The 19,736-nt window shown below is 33.3% G+C and overlaps 1 protein-coding gene across 1 annotated transcript in view; it reads right to left on the bottom strand.

Moving 5' to 3' along the window:
- LOC106472696 (disks large homolog 1-like) overlaps positions 1–19,736 on the bottom strand; it is a 177,994-nt gene that overhangs the window by 99,454 nt on the left and 58,804 nt on the right. Inside the window, exon 5 of the mRNA XM_022402226.1 lies at positions 3,282–3,317. Coding sequence (XP_022257934.1) covers positions 3,282–3,317 — 36 coding nt within the window. The remainder of the gene's footprint in view (positions 1–3,281; positions 3,318–19,736) is intronic.

Raw genomic sequence — 19,736 nt, 5'->3', positions numbered from 1 at the left:
TAACTCAATTTCAGACTTTTAAAAATTGTAATACGTCATAGCAGGAAATCTCATGACCGATTTCTAGCCGCTATTTCATCGATGAATTTACTCAATTTCTTCCTTAGCTTCCGTCAACATTACTTATTTTTGTGGCAAAAAGGGAACGAACTGGTTGGCAAGTAACTTTTCATTGTGTGCAAAACGCAGGACAAGACAGCAGGGCCCGGCATGGCCAGATGGTTAGGGCGCTCGACTCGCAATCCCCGTCACACCAAAAATATGCTCGTCCTTTCAGCCGTGGGGGCGTTATAATGTGACGGTCAATCCAACTATTCGTTGGTAAAAGAGTAGCCCAAGAGTTGGCAGTGGGTGGTGATGACTAGCTGCCTTCCCTCTAAGCAAATAAAACAATAAAACTAAAGTTAAACAATTATTTTCCATTATCAATCCTAGTTGTCAGCAGTAAGTCATAACGGATAATGTCTGTGTTCATAGCATCCAAATGACTTGATGTTGACAACTAGAACTGATAATGGAAAATATTCGTTTAATTTTAGTTTTATTGTAATGTTCGTTTCATATTAAGGTCATTATCGTTTTATAGTACTGACTTAATTGCTTATTGACAATTAATGTAACTGAGAGTATTAGAACTACATATATAAAGACGAAATGTGTGTTTGTTTGCACCCTAACTCTTCCGAGTCTATTGGGCCAATCTCAACCCAAATTTATATAAAAACACTATGAACTATGAGGAACGTCCTAAGTAGGTCCAAATTGAACTTAACCCTATTTCTATTTTGTAAAGCCTACTGGTTAATTACTCCCAGCCTACTGATTTAATCGCAAATAATCTTAGCAGGTTGACGTTTTAAACAATGTTGGATATTCTAATCTAAAGGATTCAAGGTCAAAGTATGAAAGTTGCTGGATTGTTTCTCGAACAATCATGCTTTTCTCATGGTCAATTAGAGATAGGGTGTTAAAGGGTAGAATTACCTCAAAATATTAATTTGTTGGTAGATGAAAAGCAATCTGCAAATGTTTATGAAGAAGCTTTTGATATAATTTTAAAATTTTGAAATAAAGTTTATGTTCAAGTTATTACTTTGAAATATATTATTGCTGTTAAAATTGCAGTTTTAATTAAGTTTAAACACTTCCCGTCAATTGATGTGTATTTCAGCTTGTATATATATAAATGCTTCGCCTTGACTAACTTGCATCCTCAACATAAATTCACAACTAGACTTTATAAACTTGACGTCCGTTGACGACAACTGATTACATGATCACTGCTACAGCTCCTTCACGTGAAAAACAAAATAAAGAATAGCAAGTCACGCTGATTACTTGAATAAAGACAATTATATTTACACACGTTATTGGTTAGGTATGTTTCTACAAAACATTAAACACAAAAGTTTTTGTCAAGTTTTAAACAAAGACTGTTGGAATTATACAAATACTAGTGAACCCGTAGGCCTATGGCCCCATTTACAGGACCACCATAATGCAAATTTAATGCTTGAACTACTATTTTGTACTTTTTCAGTTTAATGATCATTGCCCCTATAATGCGAATTTAATTTATTTAACCAAGTTACGAACACTAATTAGCAGGCCCTAATGCAAATTAAAGCCAAATTTGGCGGCCGCTTTCGGGGAATCCCCATAAGAGTGTTTTTCGCGAAATACCCGAGTTCTCTTAAAGGTTGAGTGAAAAGTTTTTCTTTTGTGCAAACCTCGAGGGCGAGACGATTCGTTTGGTACTACTTAGAAGTAGGTGAAACCAGTGGTTTATGAGGAGTTATGTGACACACAGACACTGAACCTGATCATATAGATGGTTGAAGCAGTGTTAAAAACAAACTTTAAAGCACTGTGGATGAGAGAGAAAGGGTATACAGAATGCATATGGTGTGATTTATGTCATCTTTAGTTATAGGTTCAAATCCAGTAACTTTTTTAAGTTGCCAGTTTCAGAGAGAAAGAAAAAGCAACAACTATAAGAACATGTATTAATTAACTTCTGGTCAAAGCAAGCAACCTACATGTAACTAAAAATTAACCCTATAATGAGTATGACTAGTATATATATATACTCTTCTGACGTTATTTGGTTTAATGTGGTTTGTGTTTTGTTAAGCACGTAGCTACATAATAAGCTATTTGTGCTCTGCCTACCACGTATATCGAAACCACATTTTTGGCGTCGTAAACCTGCAGACTCACCACTGAACCACTAGGAGTGTGCCTTACATTCTTACTTATAAAGGTTAAAATGCATTATTTCATTAGTCAGGTAATCTCGCTGTTATCGATATTTTGGCCGTTATCTCAATAACATATCACGAGGTTCCGTCACGTCAGATAGGTTAGTCCTAACTCTCTATACTACGCTAATAATTACAAACAATTAACTGATTTTTCTTCTCACTAAATTGTGTAATATCAGTAAAGAAAAAATAGAATTCATGAAGGACTTTCAAGAAACCCTGAAAAAATTTAAGATAATCTTTAAAATAAAAATACAATAATAAAAAAATCAAAATAATAAAAATAAATACAGTAAACATTCAAACCAATACTGTTAACGAAAACAACATTATAGAAATAATAGAGTGTACTTTAGTTACAGAAGATGTTAACACAATATTAACAAAATATTATCATACAGGGGCTAATAAACTAACAGAAGAGGATTCAAAAAACTACAAATATACCTACATAAATAATTTAAGCTGAAAAGGAAATTGTTAAAAACAGTAAATTACGATATAACAGAGACTTGCGTGAGTGTACAGATTCTACCCTCATTATGGGCCTAGTGGTATAAATATTTAAACTGTGTGTTTTTTTTTCTTTAATTAAAACTAGCAACATTCTTCTTATTCATAGAATTAAACCCAGAACCTCATTGAAAAGTATAGCGAAAGTAGTGTGATATGTCTTGACATTCTAGTATTATCTTTTTAAATACAGGATACTTGGTTTGTAACTGCATAAATGATGTTAGTACAAAACAGAATAACAATCTTGTAAATCATGATATAATCGTTCTTTTCAGTACAAATACCAATCTTATAAGTAACGATTACCATTATTGCCACTATAGTTGCATCTTTTAAATTATGATGTAATAACTTTGTCACTACAGTATATCAGTCCTATTAAGCAATTACAACACGACTTGCACCAAGTCAAATGATCAAATCATTCTTGGAAGGAGCTCCACCTATATTAAAATTAGTGTATATTTGTAAAGAATAAAAGAAAATGAACGGCTATCTTACCGGAACATTATCTTGAGCATGGAAACTGTCGTTGCTCTGAAAAAAAAAAGAGGTTAAATTTACAAAGGTACAAAAAAAAATTAAATGAAGGAAAATTTTAATGAGTTATCTTCTGTGTTCTTAAGAAATAAACAAAGTGCTTAATAAAACTCTTTGGTTTGATCCCTGCCCCAACAAAAATGGGTCAAATTTTGCATAAAGGATACAATAACATGAAATGAGACAAGCTCTTAAAGAAATTCAGTTGCAATTAAAGAATCCTGCATCATACAAAAATAAAAGAATAACAAACAAAAAACAGAAACATGCGTGCTTTAAGAAATAAATGCCACAAACAATGTGTTCCTTAAAAAAATTAATGTTTCAGAGATATTTCCTCCTTAAGAAATTAACGCCACATAAATATTTCACTTTTTAAAAATTTCATGCACAGAGCTATTTCATTCCTTAAGAAATGAATGCAACAAAGATAATACACTCCCTAGAATATTAACACCAAGGACATATTTCATTCCTTAAGAAGTGAATGCTACAAAGATAATACACTCCCTAGAATATTAACACCAAGGACATATTTCATTCCTTAAGAAGTGAATGCTACAAAGATAATACACTCCCTAGAATATTAACACCAAGGACATATTTCATTCCTTAAGAAGTGAATGCTACAAAGATAATACACTCCCTAAAATATTAACACCAAGGCATATTTTATTCCTTAAGAAGTGAATGCTACAAAGATAATACACTCCCTAGAATATTAACACCAAGGACATATTTCATTCCTTAAAAAATGGCTACCACAAAGATAGTTCATTCTTTAAAAAAATAATGTCACAGAGGTACTTCAATCCTCGAGTAATGAATGGCAAATATGGTTTGCTCTCTAGGAAATGATTTTTACAAATATACTTAACTCTTTCACAAATATCTACCATAGATATTTTATGTTTAAAAAAGTGCGACAAAATAATTTTACGTTTCATGTGTTTCAATTACTTAAGGAATTAATGAAACAATGATACCTCACGCTTTAAGAAAGGAATAGCACATAAATTCTTCATGATTTATTACAAAATGGATAAAAGACATTCGATAATTTCAGAAGCACTTATATACTAACTCTTGCAAAAGAAACCATTATCTTCGTCAAAATGAAGCTTCGGAGTTAATATTATTGTTTGAACGTGTAATCTTATTTGTTTAATATTGTCATAATCTACGTCACAAGCATGACATGTTCTTCAGTCTCCATTATAGCCAGAAGCTTCCCTCGTCATTCGATGGTGACGTAGTTCGTTTTTCAAGCTAGATAACCAGTACGTTCATACGAACTCAAATACGCAATTCACTTAAAACACAAACGATGTAAAACAAGAAAATATCAACTTTAGATGAGCCGAGCACAATCCAGCGGTTAACGTGCTGAACTGTGGTTCGCGTCCCGTTACCGCTAAACAAATAATAATAATCGCACACTGCACTTTAGGGCTGTGGATGTTTTATAAAATTGAAAGTCAAATTCCACTATTCGGTCTTAGAAGAGTAGTCACATAATATGGCGGTGGGTGGTGTCGACTTCCTTCAAAATTAGGGGACAGTTATCGCGGAAAACATAAATTCAACCGATACTAAACAGGATTTTCCTGCTTTCCTTTATTGGAATAATAAATAAAAACAAAATGTACTCTGTAAGTAAATACTTTTCCTGTCTACTTCGTTCATAAAAACAGGGATCTGTATAATATTTAACTGTACTCAAGTTGATTTATTTCAATTAATAACATATAATCAAGTTCAATTAATAATCAATATGTTTCCGAATACGTTTAATCTAAATTAACATTACATAATCATCGATTGGGTACCACAGGGTATTTTAAAACGTTTTTTTTTCTCAATTATCTAGGTACCAAAATAACTTATTTGTTGATTAGGGGACCCCTAACAACGATACGAGTCGCAAACACACACACAAAAAAAATATATATATATAAAAGACCTTTAATATTGCAATTAGAAATCCACTAATACCTGTGTGGGTTTCCTATATATGAAGGTTTGTTTTGTTTTGAATTTCGCGCAAAGCTGCACGAGGGCTATCTGCGCTAGTCGTCCCTAATTTAGCAGTGTAAGACTAGAGGGAAGGCAGCTAGTCATCACCACCCACCGCCAACTCTTGGGCTACTCTTTTACCAACGAATAGTGGGATTGACCGTCACATTATAACGCCCCCACGGCTGAAAGGGCGAGCATGTTTGGTGCGAGTCGAGTGCCTTAACCACCTGGCCATGCCGGGCCCATATATGAAGGACTCGGAGACTTAATACAACTGTTTTAGAACCGGAAATGAGGTACATTCGAACAGTATTTCGCAGTTGAAAATTATATCTTCATTAATTATACATATTATATTGAATATATATGTTTCAGTTTTGAGGCCTGTGTTCCCATTTTATGTATGTGTGTTACAGGTTTAGAACACATATTTCACATTTAGTATTTTTTTTGTTCTTTGTTTGTTTCAATTTATCACTGATGATTTCGTCCCATAACATCATAATTTTGCTCAAATTAGCAAATTAAAAAAAAATACATAATATTTCGAAAACCATCTCACATTATACTTTGATTTGGGTTATGGAAGCATTTTAATTTGCGATACTAGCTAATCATAGAAATAAAAGACTCAATAATGGAAAAAAAAATACAATGGATCTAATGAAAAATATATTACGTCCCAGTGTGTTTAAACGAAATATTTGTTGGAAGTCGTTATTTCATCTTTTTTATTTTTTGTAATATTTTGTAGATATATTTAGAAGAACGCTATTGTACCGTAAACAATTCGTATAGTACACCCACGGCCCCAGATTGCAGAGTACGTTTGTGCGGCATCATGATGCAAAACGTGGCCTGCGTTAATACGAGAACGAAAATCTTACTGATGTAGCTAGAGCTACAATATACCGAAACTTCACAAGTGCATATATAAATTACTGAAAAACAGGTAAGCCTTCTTTGAAACTAAAGAAGGTTTAATGTGAATTGAAGTTACGTCTTCTAAATTATGTATCAAATACTATATTTTGTTATAAGTAATCTGTTTTACAGTTTGTATGTGTAAACATTTACTAACAAATGTTATGAAACAATTTTCATAAAATTGTACGAATCTCCTACAATACAAGAACTTTTTTTCTGGGGGGGAGTCAATATCTTACTCTAAGCTGTAATTTATTAAATGTCACGTGGTAGCTGCCCAGCACAATTATAACTCATCATATCTTCAAATTTATTCGAGCCTGTTGGCCCATTAACCCTGAATTTTAACCCACCAGTATAGCCTAAAAATAGAACTGTTTGAATAAAATATTTTTGTGCGGAAATAAATTTTATCATGGTGTAGTATTTCTTAATCAGTGTCTGTCTGGCAGGGTAATTTCATTGTCCTAAGAGGCCTGGGTGTCCTGACCCAATTTTAGGGCAGGGATAATACTGATTGAACGTAGCATAGATGGCACCTTTTCACTGGCCTGGCCCAGTGTTTCAAGATGGCTTATATCATTAGTACTGGTTGGTGATAACCATTTAACTCAGTTGGTTGAAGTGGAAGAGATCTCGGGTTTAATCAGACTTGCAGGTAATGCAAAGATGAAATAACATATTAGATTGTTCATAATGAACGCGATATAGCTAAACTGTTAAATAGGACGCCCATTAAAATGGCTATAATAAGGTGCTTTTTAACAACTCAACCAATTCTTGTTTTCCTACAAACAAGACCCGTCCTCGGTACTTATCTCAGGGTTGTGGGACGATCACTAATTAGGCGTCAGTTTTTCTTTGTAATAATTCAATAGTTTTGATTTCTCGTGGGCAGGACTGAACGTGAGATCTCTCGCACACAATGGAAAGAGCTCTGCCAACGGAGCTAAAGGGCGAACGCTGATCTATTATTGCTATTACGACATTTAACAGCTCGAACTATTTATTACACTAACAAGAATCCCAATATAACAGTGTTAGTTACTGAGAACCAATATCACTGTCTACACACAATTACATTAACCCAATTCAGAATGACTGCGTTTATATAATACAATAAATAACTATGTGTGCAATATTAATTATAACTTCGTGTCTATTACCTTCGGACAACTGACAAATAATTCTCTGATGAAACTGTGAATAACACTGAACATTTTATCTCAATAAATATACTTTCTGTTATGCACCAGTAATTATGGCTCAACACAAGTTTACAGCTGACGAGAGATTAACTAAGTACTCAGTAAGACACACTTCTACAAATATTTTAGAACACAAGTTTTTGCATTTTTGATTTAATTTTCCATAAACTAAACACAGGTTATTACTTCAAGTGAGAGTGTAAATGGCTCGGTTTTCTTACATGCCGTAGTACAGCTGTTGGAAATTGATTTAACCTGGGTAAGAAAAAGTGCTCTCTCGCCAGCCGTACGGTTTTCTTACATGCCATAGTACAGCTGTTGGAAATTGATTTAACCTGGGTAAGAAAAAGTGCTCTCTCGCCAGCCGTACGGTTTTCTTACATGCCGTAGTACAGCTGTTGGAAATTGATTTTAACCTGGGTAAGAAAAAGTGCTCTCTCGCCAGCCGTAATCACGAGAATGGAAATGACCGAATACAATTTTAGTTACCATGTAGTTACCGCAGTATTATACTAGATACATTTAGCCACAGTGTGGAATTTTCAATGGATGCAATGCAATGTCTTCAATAAATGTTGAAATACGTGAATTGAGTTAACACTAGATATATTTTTGTAGGTGTAAGTGAAAAATATAAAGTTTTCTCAATAAAAACTTATCGTTATTTTTTAAACTATACTTCGATAGAGAAACATTTACTAAAATATATATCGCTAATTTACAGTTTTCTTTTTATCCGCATTATTTTAAGGAGTTATAAAAACTATTCTAAATGGAAACTAAATCATAAACCACAAAATTCATCTTGCTAAAAAAATTCAGTTTAAAAGGAGGTTTGTTTGTTGCTAGAAAAAAATAATCAACCTGACCCGATTTTCATCTGACCATCATGTTACAAGTAATCATGCGCTAAGATATGACTTGTATTGTTTCTATGTCATCGTTCCACTTTTATGATATGATGATACACAAATTCCATACGAAATGTTTCATAAGTATAGTGTAAGAAATAAATGCTTATGGTTTAATAAGATTGTGATTCTTCACAAAGCATCTTCGAAATACGAAAAACCAGTTTATAACATAGCTAGAAAGCAGCCCACAAGGGTAAAATATATCAAGATCCTAGACTTCGTCATTAGACACACACGACAAATTTGCAATTATCGTAAGATGGTATATACCCAATTGTACACGTAACTGATAAATAATCTAAACTCAGTCAGCATTAAATTGTAATTTATAGCAAATGTTTTCACAGATAAGTCCAATGTGTCGTAAATGTTAACATTCTTGGCAATCCAGCTCGTGCTTATTATATTCCAGTGTAGCTCAAGCTATACAGTTCCCATTTACTGGTGAAGAGGGGTATGCTTAAGAACTTCTGGATTTGGCTAATCTTAAGATTTTTCAAAAATTACATTGTAAATTGATAGCATATGATTTCAAACATTCAATCATAAAATATTCAGTAGCACTATATAACTTTCTTTTTAGTATTATCAAATAGAACATTGCCATTTTATGTTCAGTTACATTAGAATAAAAACAATTTTGTATGTACACAATTTGAAATGCACAGATAACGAAGTATAAGTGTAAAAATCCTTATTTATTGTACGAAATAAGAAAAACTACAATTACGTTTTACTTATATATTATTGTAAAAGGATTAAAACGCTGGCGAATATATATGTATGTGCGTATTATTATATACATAACATAATAAATATGTCACACCTAAGAGATCATGTGTGTAGGAACGCCACGCTAGCGCATCAACAGCTTGTCCGGATATCATATACAAGATATCCAATACTCAGCAAAGTAATTTTCAAATCCGGAGTTTCAAGATATTACTATCACGGCCGAGATTAATTTGAGCAATTGATTAGCATCATTAACGTTTGTTCTATACATTAAAAGCTAAACATGTATACAATGGAAATTACGAGAACAATTTAGATGAGGGGAGGTAAATTTTTCTACATAATTCCCTTTAGTGACAGTAATGGGTAAACTACAAAACTTTGTAGGTAGGGTAGTGTTAGGTGTAACTCGAATATACGGCGCCCTCTATTACACTACGATCGATTTGCGAGGGCTTTAGTGCGCCTAATTAACAATGAAAACCATACTGAAATTATATTTTTGTTACTTGACTATGTTAATTAAAAATGTTTTTCTAAACTACCGTTTTTTTAGCTCTATAACGTGTTAATGGTTTTTATTTTTGCAGGGTAAACTGAAGAATTAGCTGATATTATATAAGCAGTATTTTAAACTTCCTAATCATAAGAGCTTTTTTATGATGAAAAAATATTCAAGGTTCTTAGATCCGGTTAAATTTAAAACAATTGTGATTCGCAAGCTTGAAAAAATAATGAAAATTTGGTGAATGTTGAGAAATCTAGCAACAATCTGTAACAAGTGAAAAAAGTGAAAACTTCTAGTTCAGTATTTTTGTGGTCAGAGACCAAAAAGAGTAAACAGCTTGTGGCCTAAACTATTTCTTCTAGTCAAGGTTCAAGTTGAGGTGAACACATACCTTGGATTTACTAACTCTTTTTTTTTCTGAAGCATTTCCTTTTATTTGTATTATTCTATATTCTGGGTAAGACACTTTAACAGTTTTCTCAGGACAAAGAGCCACCCCATTCTGATAATGTTTGAAAGAACACTGGAGTAATTCTGGCTGATACATTGCAAGTGTATGAAGAACAGATAAACTAGAAACTGTGCAATTCAGTATATTAATAATCCTATTATCAGCACTGTTTTTGTTGCTGTTTTTTTTTTGTAATTTATTTCTTATACAGATGATTGCAGCGATCTCAAATAGTCCAAAAGTGCTTCGTGTTTGATTCTACAACAAAATTAAAAGCCCGAAGTTCAATCAAGAGCATAAAGAGGCTGGAATGACAGTAGACGTCATCAAGAACTTTCAGTTCAAGGGTAATAACAATTATATCACAAGCCAGTCATTACAAAATAGCAGTTTTAAACACCACTTCTGTGTGTCATGTAAAAGTGATTCCAAAACTGAAGGCATTTCAGTGAGAGAACTGTCTAAAATGAAACAACGTTAACCTTTTGATCTAACTTTAGACACACACACACACACTAACAATTTGATGAAACACGGTTGTGGCTGTCTAGATTATGGCTACAATAAAATCTTGATATCTTATTAGTTGTGTTTATGAAAAGCCATTGGTTTTGGCATCATTTTACATTATTCATACAGACGTGGTGTTGAATACTTACAATTGTATCGACTGGTTTTCAAAAATGTTATTGTTCTTGGTCTAGATAGTCAACGTCATAAGCTGGCATCTTCAACTGAAATTTCACTATATGGTCCAAACCTGATTATACACTACTCTGTTCTTCTATAAAGTCCTTTATAATTTACTGCTTATGTAATTTGGGTATCTTATTCTTTTATTTCAAAAATCTGAAATTCAAATCGATGTTATGTACTGATATTTATAAAATTGTAATTCTGTAAAGTGGTGACATAATATATAATTTAACATTTCAAGTAAAAAATATTTAACACAATTAGTTCTTAGAAACATAGGTTATTTTCCTAGAACTATACAACTGTACAATCAATGCATGATAAGAGCAAATGGGCTGCCTTATGGCGACAGTATATTTAAATGGGAGTTTAAAGTTTTTATCGTTAAAGGTTAAATATGTCACATTACACTGGAAAGCTTAGCACACTTGGTATTGTGAAAAAGAAAAAAGTTTGGTTACTATAAAAAATCTGTGCCATATATAAACATTAGAACAAGGTCCATTCCTAGTGGGCCAAGTGGTTAGGGCGCTCGACTCGCAATCTGCTGGTCGCAGGTTCGAATCCCCATCCTACCAAACATGCTCGCTCTTTCAGCCTTTATAATGTGACGGTCATTCACACAATTCGTTAGTAAAAGAGTAGCCCAAAAGTTGGCGGTGGGTGGTGATGACTGGCTGCCTTCCCTCTAGTGTTTCACTGCTAAATTATGGACGGTTAGCGAAGATAGCCCTCGTGCAGCTTTGCGCGAAATTCATAACAAACAAACCGTTCCTGGTTTGGTTTGTTTTAAATTTCGCGTAGATCCGATACGGTTACCTGCGCTAACAGACAGTAATATTAATATTATATTATAAATTATAATTATAAATATAATATTACTGTCTGTTGTATGTCCATGTAACTAATTCGCAGGGTGTGGTTAGATATTTACTAAAATTGGTGTGGAGGTTTATCAGGTCCATGTGGGGTACATAAAAATGTTCAGTTTTGCGGTTTTCATGTGCGTTTTTTTTTTTACCATTACTTCGCTCCCTGTAGATGGATCTTCACCAAATTTGGTATGGAGGTTCATTGGTTCCAATTTTCAGTTTTGCATTTTGTGGTTTTTATGGGCGTTTTCGCGTTTTTTACCACTATATCGTCCCCTGCTGATGGATCTTCACTAAACTTGGCATGAAGATTTGTTGGCTACATACCGAGATACATGCAAACTTGCGGTTTCATATTTTGTGTTTTTCAGGTTTTACGGACTTTTTTTTTTGCATTTTTTACAATTACATATAAGGGAAGCAATTTTTCATGTCCTAAGATAACCTTTCATTAATCACGAATTCATATAACTTCCGTCCAGAAGACGGGTACTCTATTCGGAAAGTTATAAGCTTCTTTACTTTTATGTACGTTGTTTGAATACGAGAAACTAGGAACTGATATCTAATAGATAACGCATTAAATAACTAAGATAACTAAGTTAATCTGACGTATTTTCATCGAAAAAATTCAGTAGTTTCAAAACACATATAATCTTACACGCAAGAACTTTCACGAACAGAACGTCTAAAGAAACTATAAAACTCTTATTATGCGTGAACACCTTTTTCATCTTGTATATATTGCGAACCGTGGTATCTATCCGAGCGTTCATCTGTCTCCTGTTTGAAAAGCTGTGCGCTCAGGCAAGTGTCAGCATTCACTTTTTAAATGACGGGAGAATAGGCATGAATAATGTTGATGCCAAATGTTATTTCGCAAGCAGGATATTCTACACTTAATTGTTAGGAATTAATCACACCATCATTCACGTTTCAAATTGTGTCGGAACTTAAAGAATAAAAATGTAGATTTACTGTGTGTCATTGTTGAGTGGCTCTTAGCAAGACTGAAATGCTCAACAATTACTTTTCCCATTGAGCGGTATAAGTAGTTCATAGCCATTGGTTCTGAGTGAAACCAAGAGTGCAACACAATTAACCTTTTTAAAGTCCATGAAACACTTTGTATTGATAGATTGAGTTAAACTTTTCCCGTCACTGTGGACGGGAACTTTTTCTTGTTAGCTAACAGTAGAATTAGGTTTCCATGTGAGCTAGCACGCATACACGCACGGACTGACAAACATTGTTTTTAATTACATATATTTCTTTTGATGCTTTATGTTGCCGATTACAATAGCTATAAATCGTAATAAAGACGGCAAAAACTGACAAAGATTTATTGGTTACCTTCGACCCACCTTTCAAACTGGCATCACCATTACCCTTGTCTGTGAAGTAACAGTATTTTTGTTAACAATACTCTTAGTTGATATAACTTATATCTCGGAAATATAGCTTCTTTCGGAAAATTATAAGCTACTTTATTTATGTACGTTGTTTGAATACGATAAACTAAGTAATTATATCTAATAAATAAGGATCTGAGTCATCAAAATATTTTGCCGTCGCCTACCGTAACTCATTAAATCTAATTAAGCTAATCTGACGTGTTCTCATCGAAAAAAATTCAGTAGTTTCAAAATAGATATAATCTAACACGCAAGTACTTTCACGAACGAACAGAACGTCTAAAGAAACTAGAAAAACTCTTGTTATGGTGAGAACACCTTTTCCAAGCTTGTGAAGCAAATGATTATACTTGTCATACGACATCAGTATTAGAGGTATTATATTGCTAACACTGTATTCTTATCTAGTCACTTAGAGATTTCAAAGAATGGAAGAGTTTATACCAATACTATTGTAAGAACACTACTTTCGCTTTATCCAGTGCCAACGACGCGTTTTGCTTAATCTAGAGCTCACCAGACCGGTTGGGATACAACAAACACAGTAATGGTCGGAACACTACTTATATAAGCCAAGTGTTACATTTACAACTGTTATGGTGTGAACACCTTTTCCAAAGTAGCGATAATAATTAGTTATACTTGTCGCTAAATCAAGTCACTTATTATGTGTATAGTTCACTATTCTACTTCTTGAAAATCCCTAACTGACTAGATAAAGAATGCAGTGTTCAAAACAGGCCTAATACTAATGTCATATGACAAGTATAATTATCAAAAAAAAAACTATCAGAAATGCAACAGAATGCAGATAAGACTGTATAACATTTCCGGTGATTTGTGCACACATCATATACATTGTTTTCGCCTATCACAAGCAGGATATCCACTAAAACGAATAAGAATTAAAATGTGCTTAATTCCGTTACTAAATAACACATTTTGTTTATTACAGATTTAGTTGCATTTAGTTGTAGTTTTTTTCTTAACGTGTTGTAATATATAGAAATGCATATTCTCTATATTAAGTTATCGAAAACTTTCGGAGAACTGGGAACAGACAACCTTGTATTTTAGCACCTATCATGCAGAAACTAAAATGAATACCTCATCTTTTGCGTTTTCATTAATATTCACGCCTCAGTTAAAATGATAATTAAAATATATTACTGTTCTCGACTCTGGATAAAAAAAAAAAGTGTACATTATAACGTCTACATCTGCCAAATTTTTAATACCTGAACTATTATAAGCCGTCAAGAGTAATAAGTCATCATCAGGTACCTGATGATGACAAAACCTTGTCGAAACGTTGTACATTTGCTGTCATATTAAACTTATATTAAAGTTTTTCTTCATTACCCATTCAAGCCGTCTCCAGCCATTATTAGTCTCAAAGTGGGTTCCTCGTCATCGAAGTTAGTTCAGTTACTTTAGAATATAACTGAAAAAAAATTTCTTCTCTATTCCATTATTAAAATATGATCAGTGATAATTTCAGTTTTGAAGTCGCCACTATACGCCCTTTATGGCTATACTCACAATCACTCAGTGTAGATCTATCTATATAGATAACTGTCTTACGTGAACTACATTTTGTACGCGTATTTATAGCCTGACCAAAGCCTAGAACGTTCTACACACTACGAGATATTATGATGCAATAATTACTCAATTAAAATAAGAAAAATTTAGAAGGTTCTAATAACATGACGCAATAATACAAGCGCTGATTCACAACAATTGAACTCCACAACGTATGATTCGTACACAATTACGTACACAAACCTGCGTAAACTATCGCTTCTAAAATAGCTAAATATAATACTCGTGCTATACTCAAACCATCTAAATCATAACACTCGCATTAAACTTAAACAGTCGTGCATATCTATCAATATGCCACTTGCAATACTATATCGTTCATTGTCTACAGCCAGTATCAGAAAGCAAATCCTGTCGAAACAAGGAGGAATATATGACTAATGGATGATTTAAGGAAAGACCATTTAAGTTAAGTAGAATTTTCTGAAATTACATTCAAAGCTCTCTCTCTCTCTATATATAGTATTAGATAAAGAAAATTTGTATGACAAGAATGCAATCCGATTTCCACCCTCATCTCACATAATCGTCATAGTAGAATGGTTCGAATCGTGGAGTTTTTGGTTCTTCTTCTTTAAATTGTAGTTGTACATGGAAACTTGCCAGCTAATGGTGTATGTTATAGTATTTATGTCTGTAGGATATTATGAGATTAAGTATATAGTGCATGCTGTGTTTTTTCAACAAAACTAAAAGTCCAACATGTTGATCAGACAGTAAATATGCATACTTATTTACATACTTTAGATGCTTTTAAGTCCGTGCAACTTTTACAGAAATCTTAACTGTATAAATGAAATTATTGTGGCTTATAAATTGTTTTGTATTGAAAATAATGCCTTGCTTCTAAAAAAAAATACACACACACCGTTTAGACTGCAAATTAGTGTTCCATATGATCCAGTTTTAAGATTAGTTTATCATTATTCATATTTTAACATAAATTATATTTTCACAACAGTGTTTATGCACGGGATTACAGGTTTATTTGCAGAACCACAGATGAACTTATTTGCGAGACTGAAGATATTAACTAAAAAAAAAAAAACTTTTCTGAACATGAAGCTAAATATCCAGTTTCGAATGATATTTTTCTACTCTCCCCCCTCCCTTCTTTACAATTTTCGAACTACGTGTTTCTAGCTCTTATTCCAAATACAGGTGTCAGGAGTATAATTATCTCACAGTGAGGGTAATGCTCTATTATTTGTTTCATGAAACATGATATTTTAGGTAAGTATTACATGTTCTGTATTCATTTTTATATGAGTTTAACAAAATCTTCAGTTTATCTAGAACTTGGTTTAGTTATGCAAGCTAAAATAAGTCTAGCAAATCATATATAGAATGTATATTTTAAACATGTTGGTACAAAGTGCATGTTCATATACAAACTCAATAAGATACTTATTATGATTGTATTATTACTATTATTTTTAGTTTAAGATTATTAGTCATATTAATTAGCAATAAATACCTATACCTAAACAACTTGAAGCATATTTTAGATACAAATGTACTATTGTCTGTGTATTATTGATACGATTGTTTGTTACTTAAGCTTTTACTACCCTTAACGATTCTACTGATTGCGTTGTACAGTATCTTAATGCGATCTGTAGTTTTCTGTGCAACGTCAAATGGAACAACTCGCCGTACTAGATTTACTTATCTGAGTCAATCAACCACTAACTTTTCTGAAATTATTGTGAATCCTTACAAGGCAGGCAATACTATATACGTTATCTAACAGTTGTATAACATATAAAAAGTATTAACAGCTAATATCCAGTATCAATGGAGAAGTGGCTTAACGCATGCACTGCTTGCAAAATCACGTCTTATCACTGACTTTCAGACATGAAGTTACGTGTCATTTTTTAAAAACAAACTGATCCACGCAATAACGACTATTAGTAAATAACTTCGTGTATTTTATCTTAAAATAATTCCAAAAACGCTTACTGCACGACATATACAATATTCATCCGTGCGTTTGGCATACAACGATTTTAGGCAGTGGATTTGCAGTACGTTACAATAAAAGTCTTACATTCCTGTAAAACGTTACACTTACAAATATTTTAAGTTCAGTATTTACCAGACACGTTTTTAAGGTGTTCTTATAAACAAGTGGTTACGACTGTATACATTCAATATCTCTTGGCCAGCATCGTACTTAATAACCTTTAAAACAACTACTTACAACTGATGTCTAACAATTATTGAAGGAAACCTTTACACTTAACACTGTTATAGCATGTTACATTTTTACAGCTGTACAAGTCTGATAACTATCGAAAATCTATTTATTTAACATGCCTGTAAAATAAATTCGACTCGCAAGTCCATCCAATAATGGGAAATTTTTACATAATATTCGTGTTGATAGCGTGCTTAAATAACTACTGATATTTTAGTTTAACACTACTAAAATGGAAAAGGTTACAACTATTTATTCATTAAGTGTTGGGACACTTTTTACTCAACAATCCTGTAAAATAAATGTTTACAGCCATAAGCACGATAAATACTGGAAAATTTTACTTCGATTAAAGGATATTGCTCTCTAAAATGGCGTTTGCTTTCTCCTTGAGAACTCCAACAAAATCTGTGTAGCAATACATCTTACCCGGCTGGTGTAAGAAATAGTATCCACAAAGGAATCAAATCGAACCATCTTAGCAGGCTTTTTCTTAATGTGACAAAGGGAGCACATGACTTTCTATACGTCATACCTGCAAATACGTCTGCGTCAATCATATGATCCTAGATCACGAGGATTTTACTTGTTGTGATGACCTAGCTTTGTGAAATTTATATCTTCACGCCATAACTTTAAGTCAGAATTACACTCTAACGTAGCCATTGGTTGATTTGTAAATACCGCATTTTGTCAGTTAACATTCACTGTGCCCAGATTTTGTCGCTTAGAACTCACGTATTTTGATTTAAAAAAAGGGGGTTCTCTCACAAACTAAAACTTTTATTAATATTTGAAATCAAAATCCCAGACCGCCAAGAGAATACAATTTTTTTTTCGTAAAAATGTTTAAAACGCTTTCATCTTTTTAGACAGAACAGCAAATCTGGCACACATTCTTCAGCGAAGAAAGCCTGTGTTTCACATAAACTAGCAGCTGGAAGGCCAAGTTTCAACTGGGTGGTATAAATCATGCAAATTCATATTGCTGTCGGGTTGCGTATGGTTTGGTGTAATGAAATGTGGACAGAAAACACAGATTCAGTTGGCAAACACTATCAACTCCACTACATAAATCCATTCATAAACTTTCCAATTTCCAAACTGGTTTACGATACACGAATACATTTACTTAATGTCAAGCAAAATGGCACAAAAGAAAGGATGAAGAAATCATACACACATAACTCTTCGCTTGTACTAACTGATTACATTAAGTTTTACACACTCATTTAAACGTGTGTACTGAAAGGTATGCACATTAACGAGAACAAGAACGGTAGCTACATTATATGCTGCAAAACAAATCAATAAGAGTAACACTCCCAGTTGATAACACAAGTGCTAAACTCTGCCAGCTCAACGGCGCCAGACTTGGTGAGAGCATCATGTGGGAGTGGACAATACTGGGGACCGCTAGAGTAGGAGCGACTCGCCCATTTCAAATAATAATTCATGAAGTTTTACACCTCACCAACTTAATCTAGTTCAAATCAAAACAGTTGTTTTTCAAGCAATTTCTTAATATAGAGTTCCAGCCACTACTATAACTTAACTGTCATAGGCGGTGGAAGCACTTTTACTGATTTCTCAATATGAAATGCCAATTTAAATCGAGCCAGTAAGAATGTTGACAACTACAACCCGCATTACATTTTCAGGCTCTACATGCTGTTTTACTGATTTTATTAAATTTTTAATGTCATAGTTGTTATTTTTGAATAGGGGCTCTTTACTGCTGTACAAAAAAGTGGGAGCACGTGTCCCCAGTACTCCCCACCCCCGGTTCCGCCGCATATGATATCTGTAGTATTACAGTCATTTTGAAAAACCCTGGTGTTAGTGACAAACCTCGTCGGCACTGGATATAGTAGATATGAAATGGTTGATATATATATACATATGTGTGTGTATTTTTTTTCCCACTCAAAAGTTCTTATTAACAGCTGAGAAACAAAGATATTTTTTATACGAGGAAAAATACTGTAACGATCATGTAGTCACATTCGTTGTGCAGAGTGATAACATGTATGATGTTCATCTTTACCGGTGGTAGTAAGTATGAAGTCTAAAGAGCATCTGTTAATCTGCTTCAAGGTTTTACTTGGCTGCTGAATATCATGTTCTCTCGGAGATGGGTGTTCAATATTTGCCACGGGTGTGAGCTTTAAAACCAGCTCAGTTAAAGAGAATACGTGAAGTATGCTAACATTTGATTGTTGGTTATATAGATGGTAATACACCTAAGACATATATATTTATATATATAAACATATAGTGTTATGTACAGTTTTATATCAAACTCTCAAATGTTTACATGCGTATTAGTAACTATGGGTCCTATTATCCAATGAACAATGCCGCTATTCTACATCAGTCCCACCAGTGAAATGTTATTGCGTTATTTATTCGCATGTTGTTGTTTATGAACTTAAGGCAAGTAATTTATGTCACAAACCATTTAAACACCGGCACTTTTTATTCATACCCGCTTTTAAAACTTATGGAAAACTAGATAACCTTTCAGTTTTAAGTTTACTTTGAAGTGTAAATATATTCAATAGTGAAGGCTTGAGACAACCATAAGGCACTAGCTGTAGCTATAGCTGGCAATGATTTTTTTAAATCCAACTGAGTGTCAACATTTGTGGTAATAGGTAAGGTTTTTGTATGATTGTGTGTTTAAGCGCAAAGCTACACAATGGGCTATCTAAAGTTTACCGCTGAGCTATCGGGAGGCAATAATTAAAGGAAATACCACTTTTTTTTTTTTTTACTGAAGTGAAATCAAACACTCGAATTACCTGGACATAAAAAATCAAACTGAGAGCTAGTACTCGACCGGTATCAAGTTAGTATTTAA

The sequence above is a fragment of the Limulus polyphemus genome, unplaced genomic scaffold (assembly GCF_000517525.1).
Source record: "Limulus polyphemus unplaced genomic scaffold, Limulus_polyphemus-2.1.2 Scaffold123, whole genome shotgun sequence".
Taxonomy (NCBI): domain Eukaryota; kingdom Metazoa; phylum Arthropoda; class Merostomata; order Xiphosura; family Limulidae; genus Limulus; species Limulus polyphemus.
The sequence above is the reverse complement of the archived record's forward strand: the minus strand, read 5'-3'. Positions and strand labels throughout refer to the sequence as shown.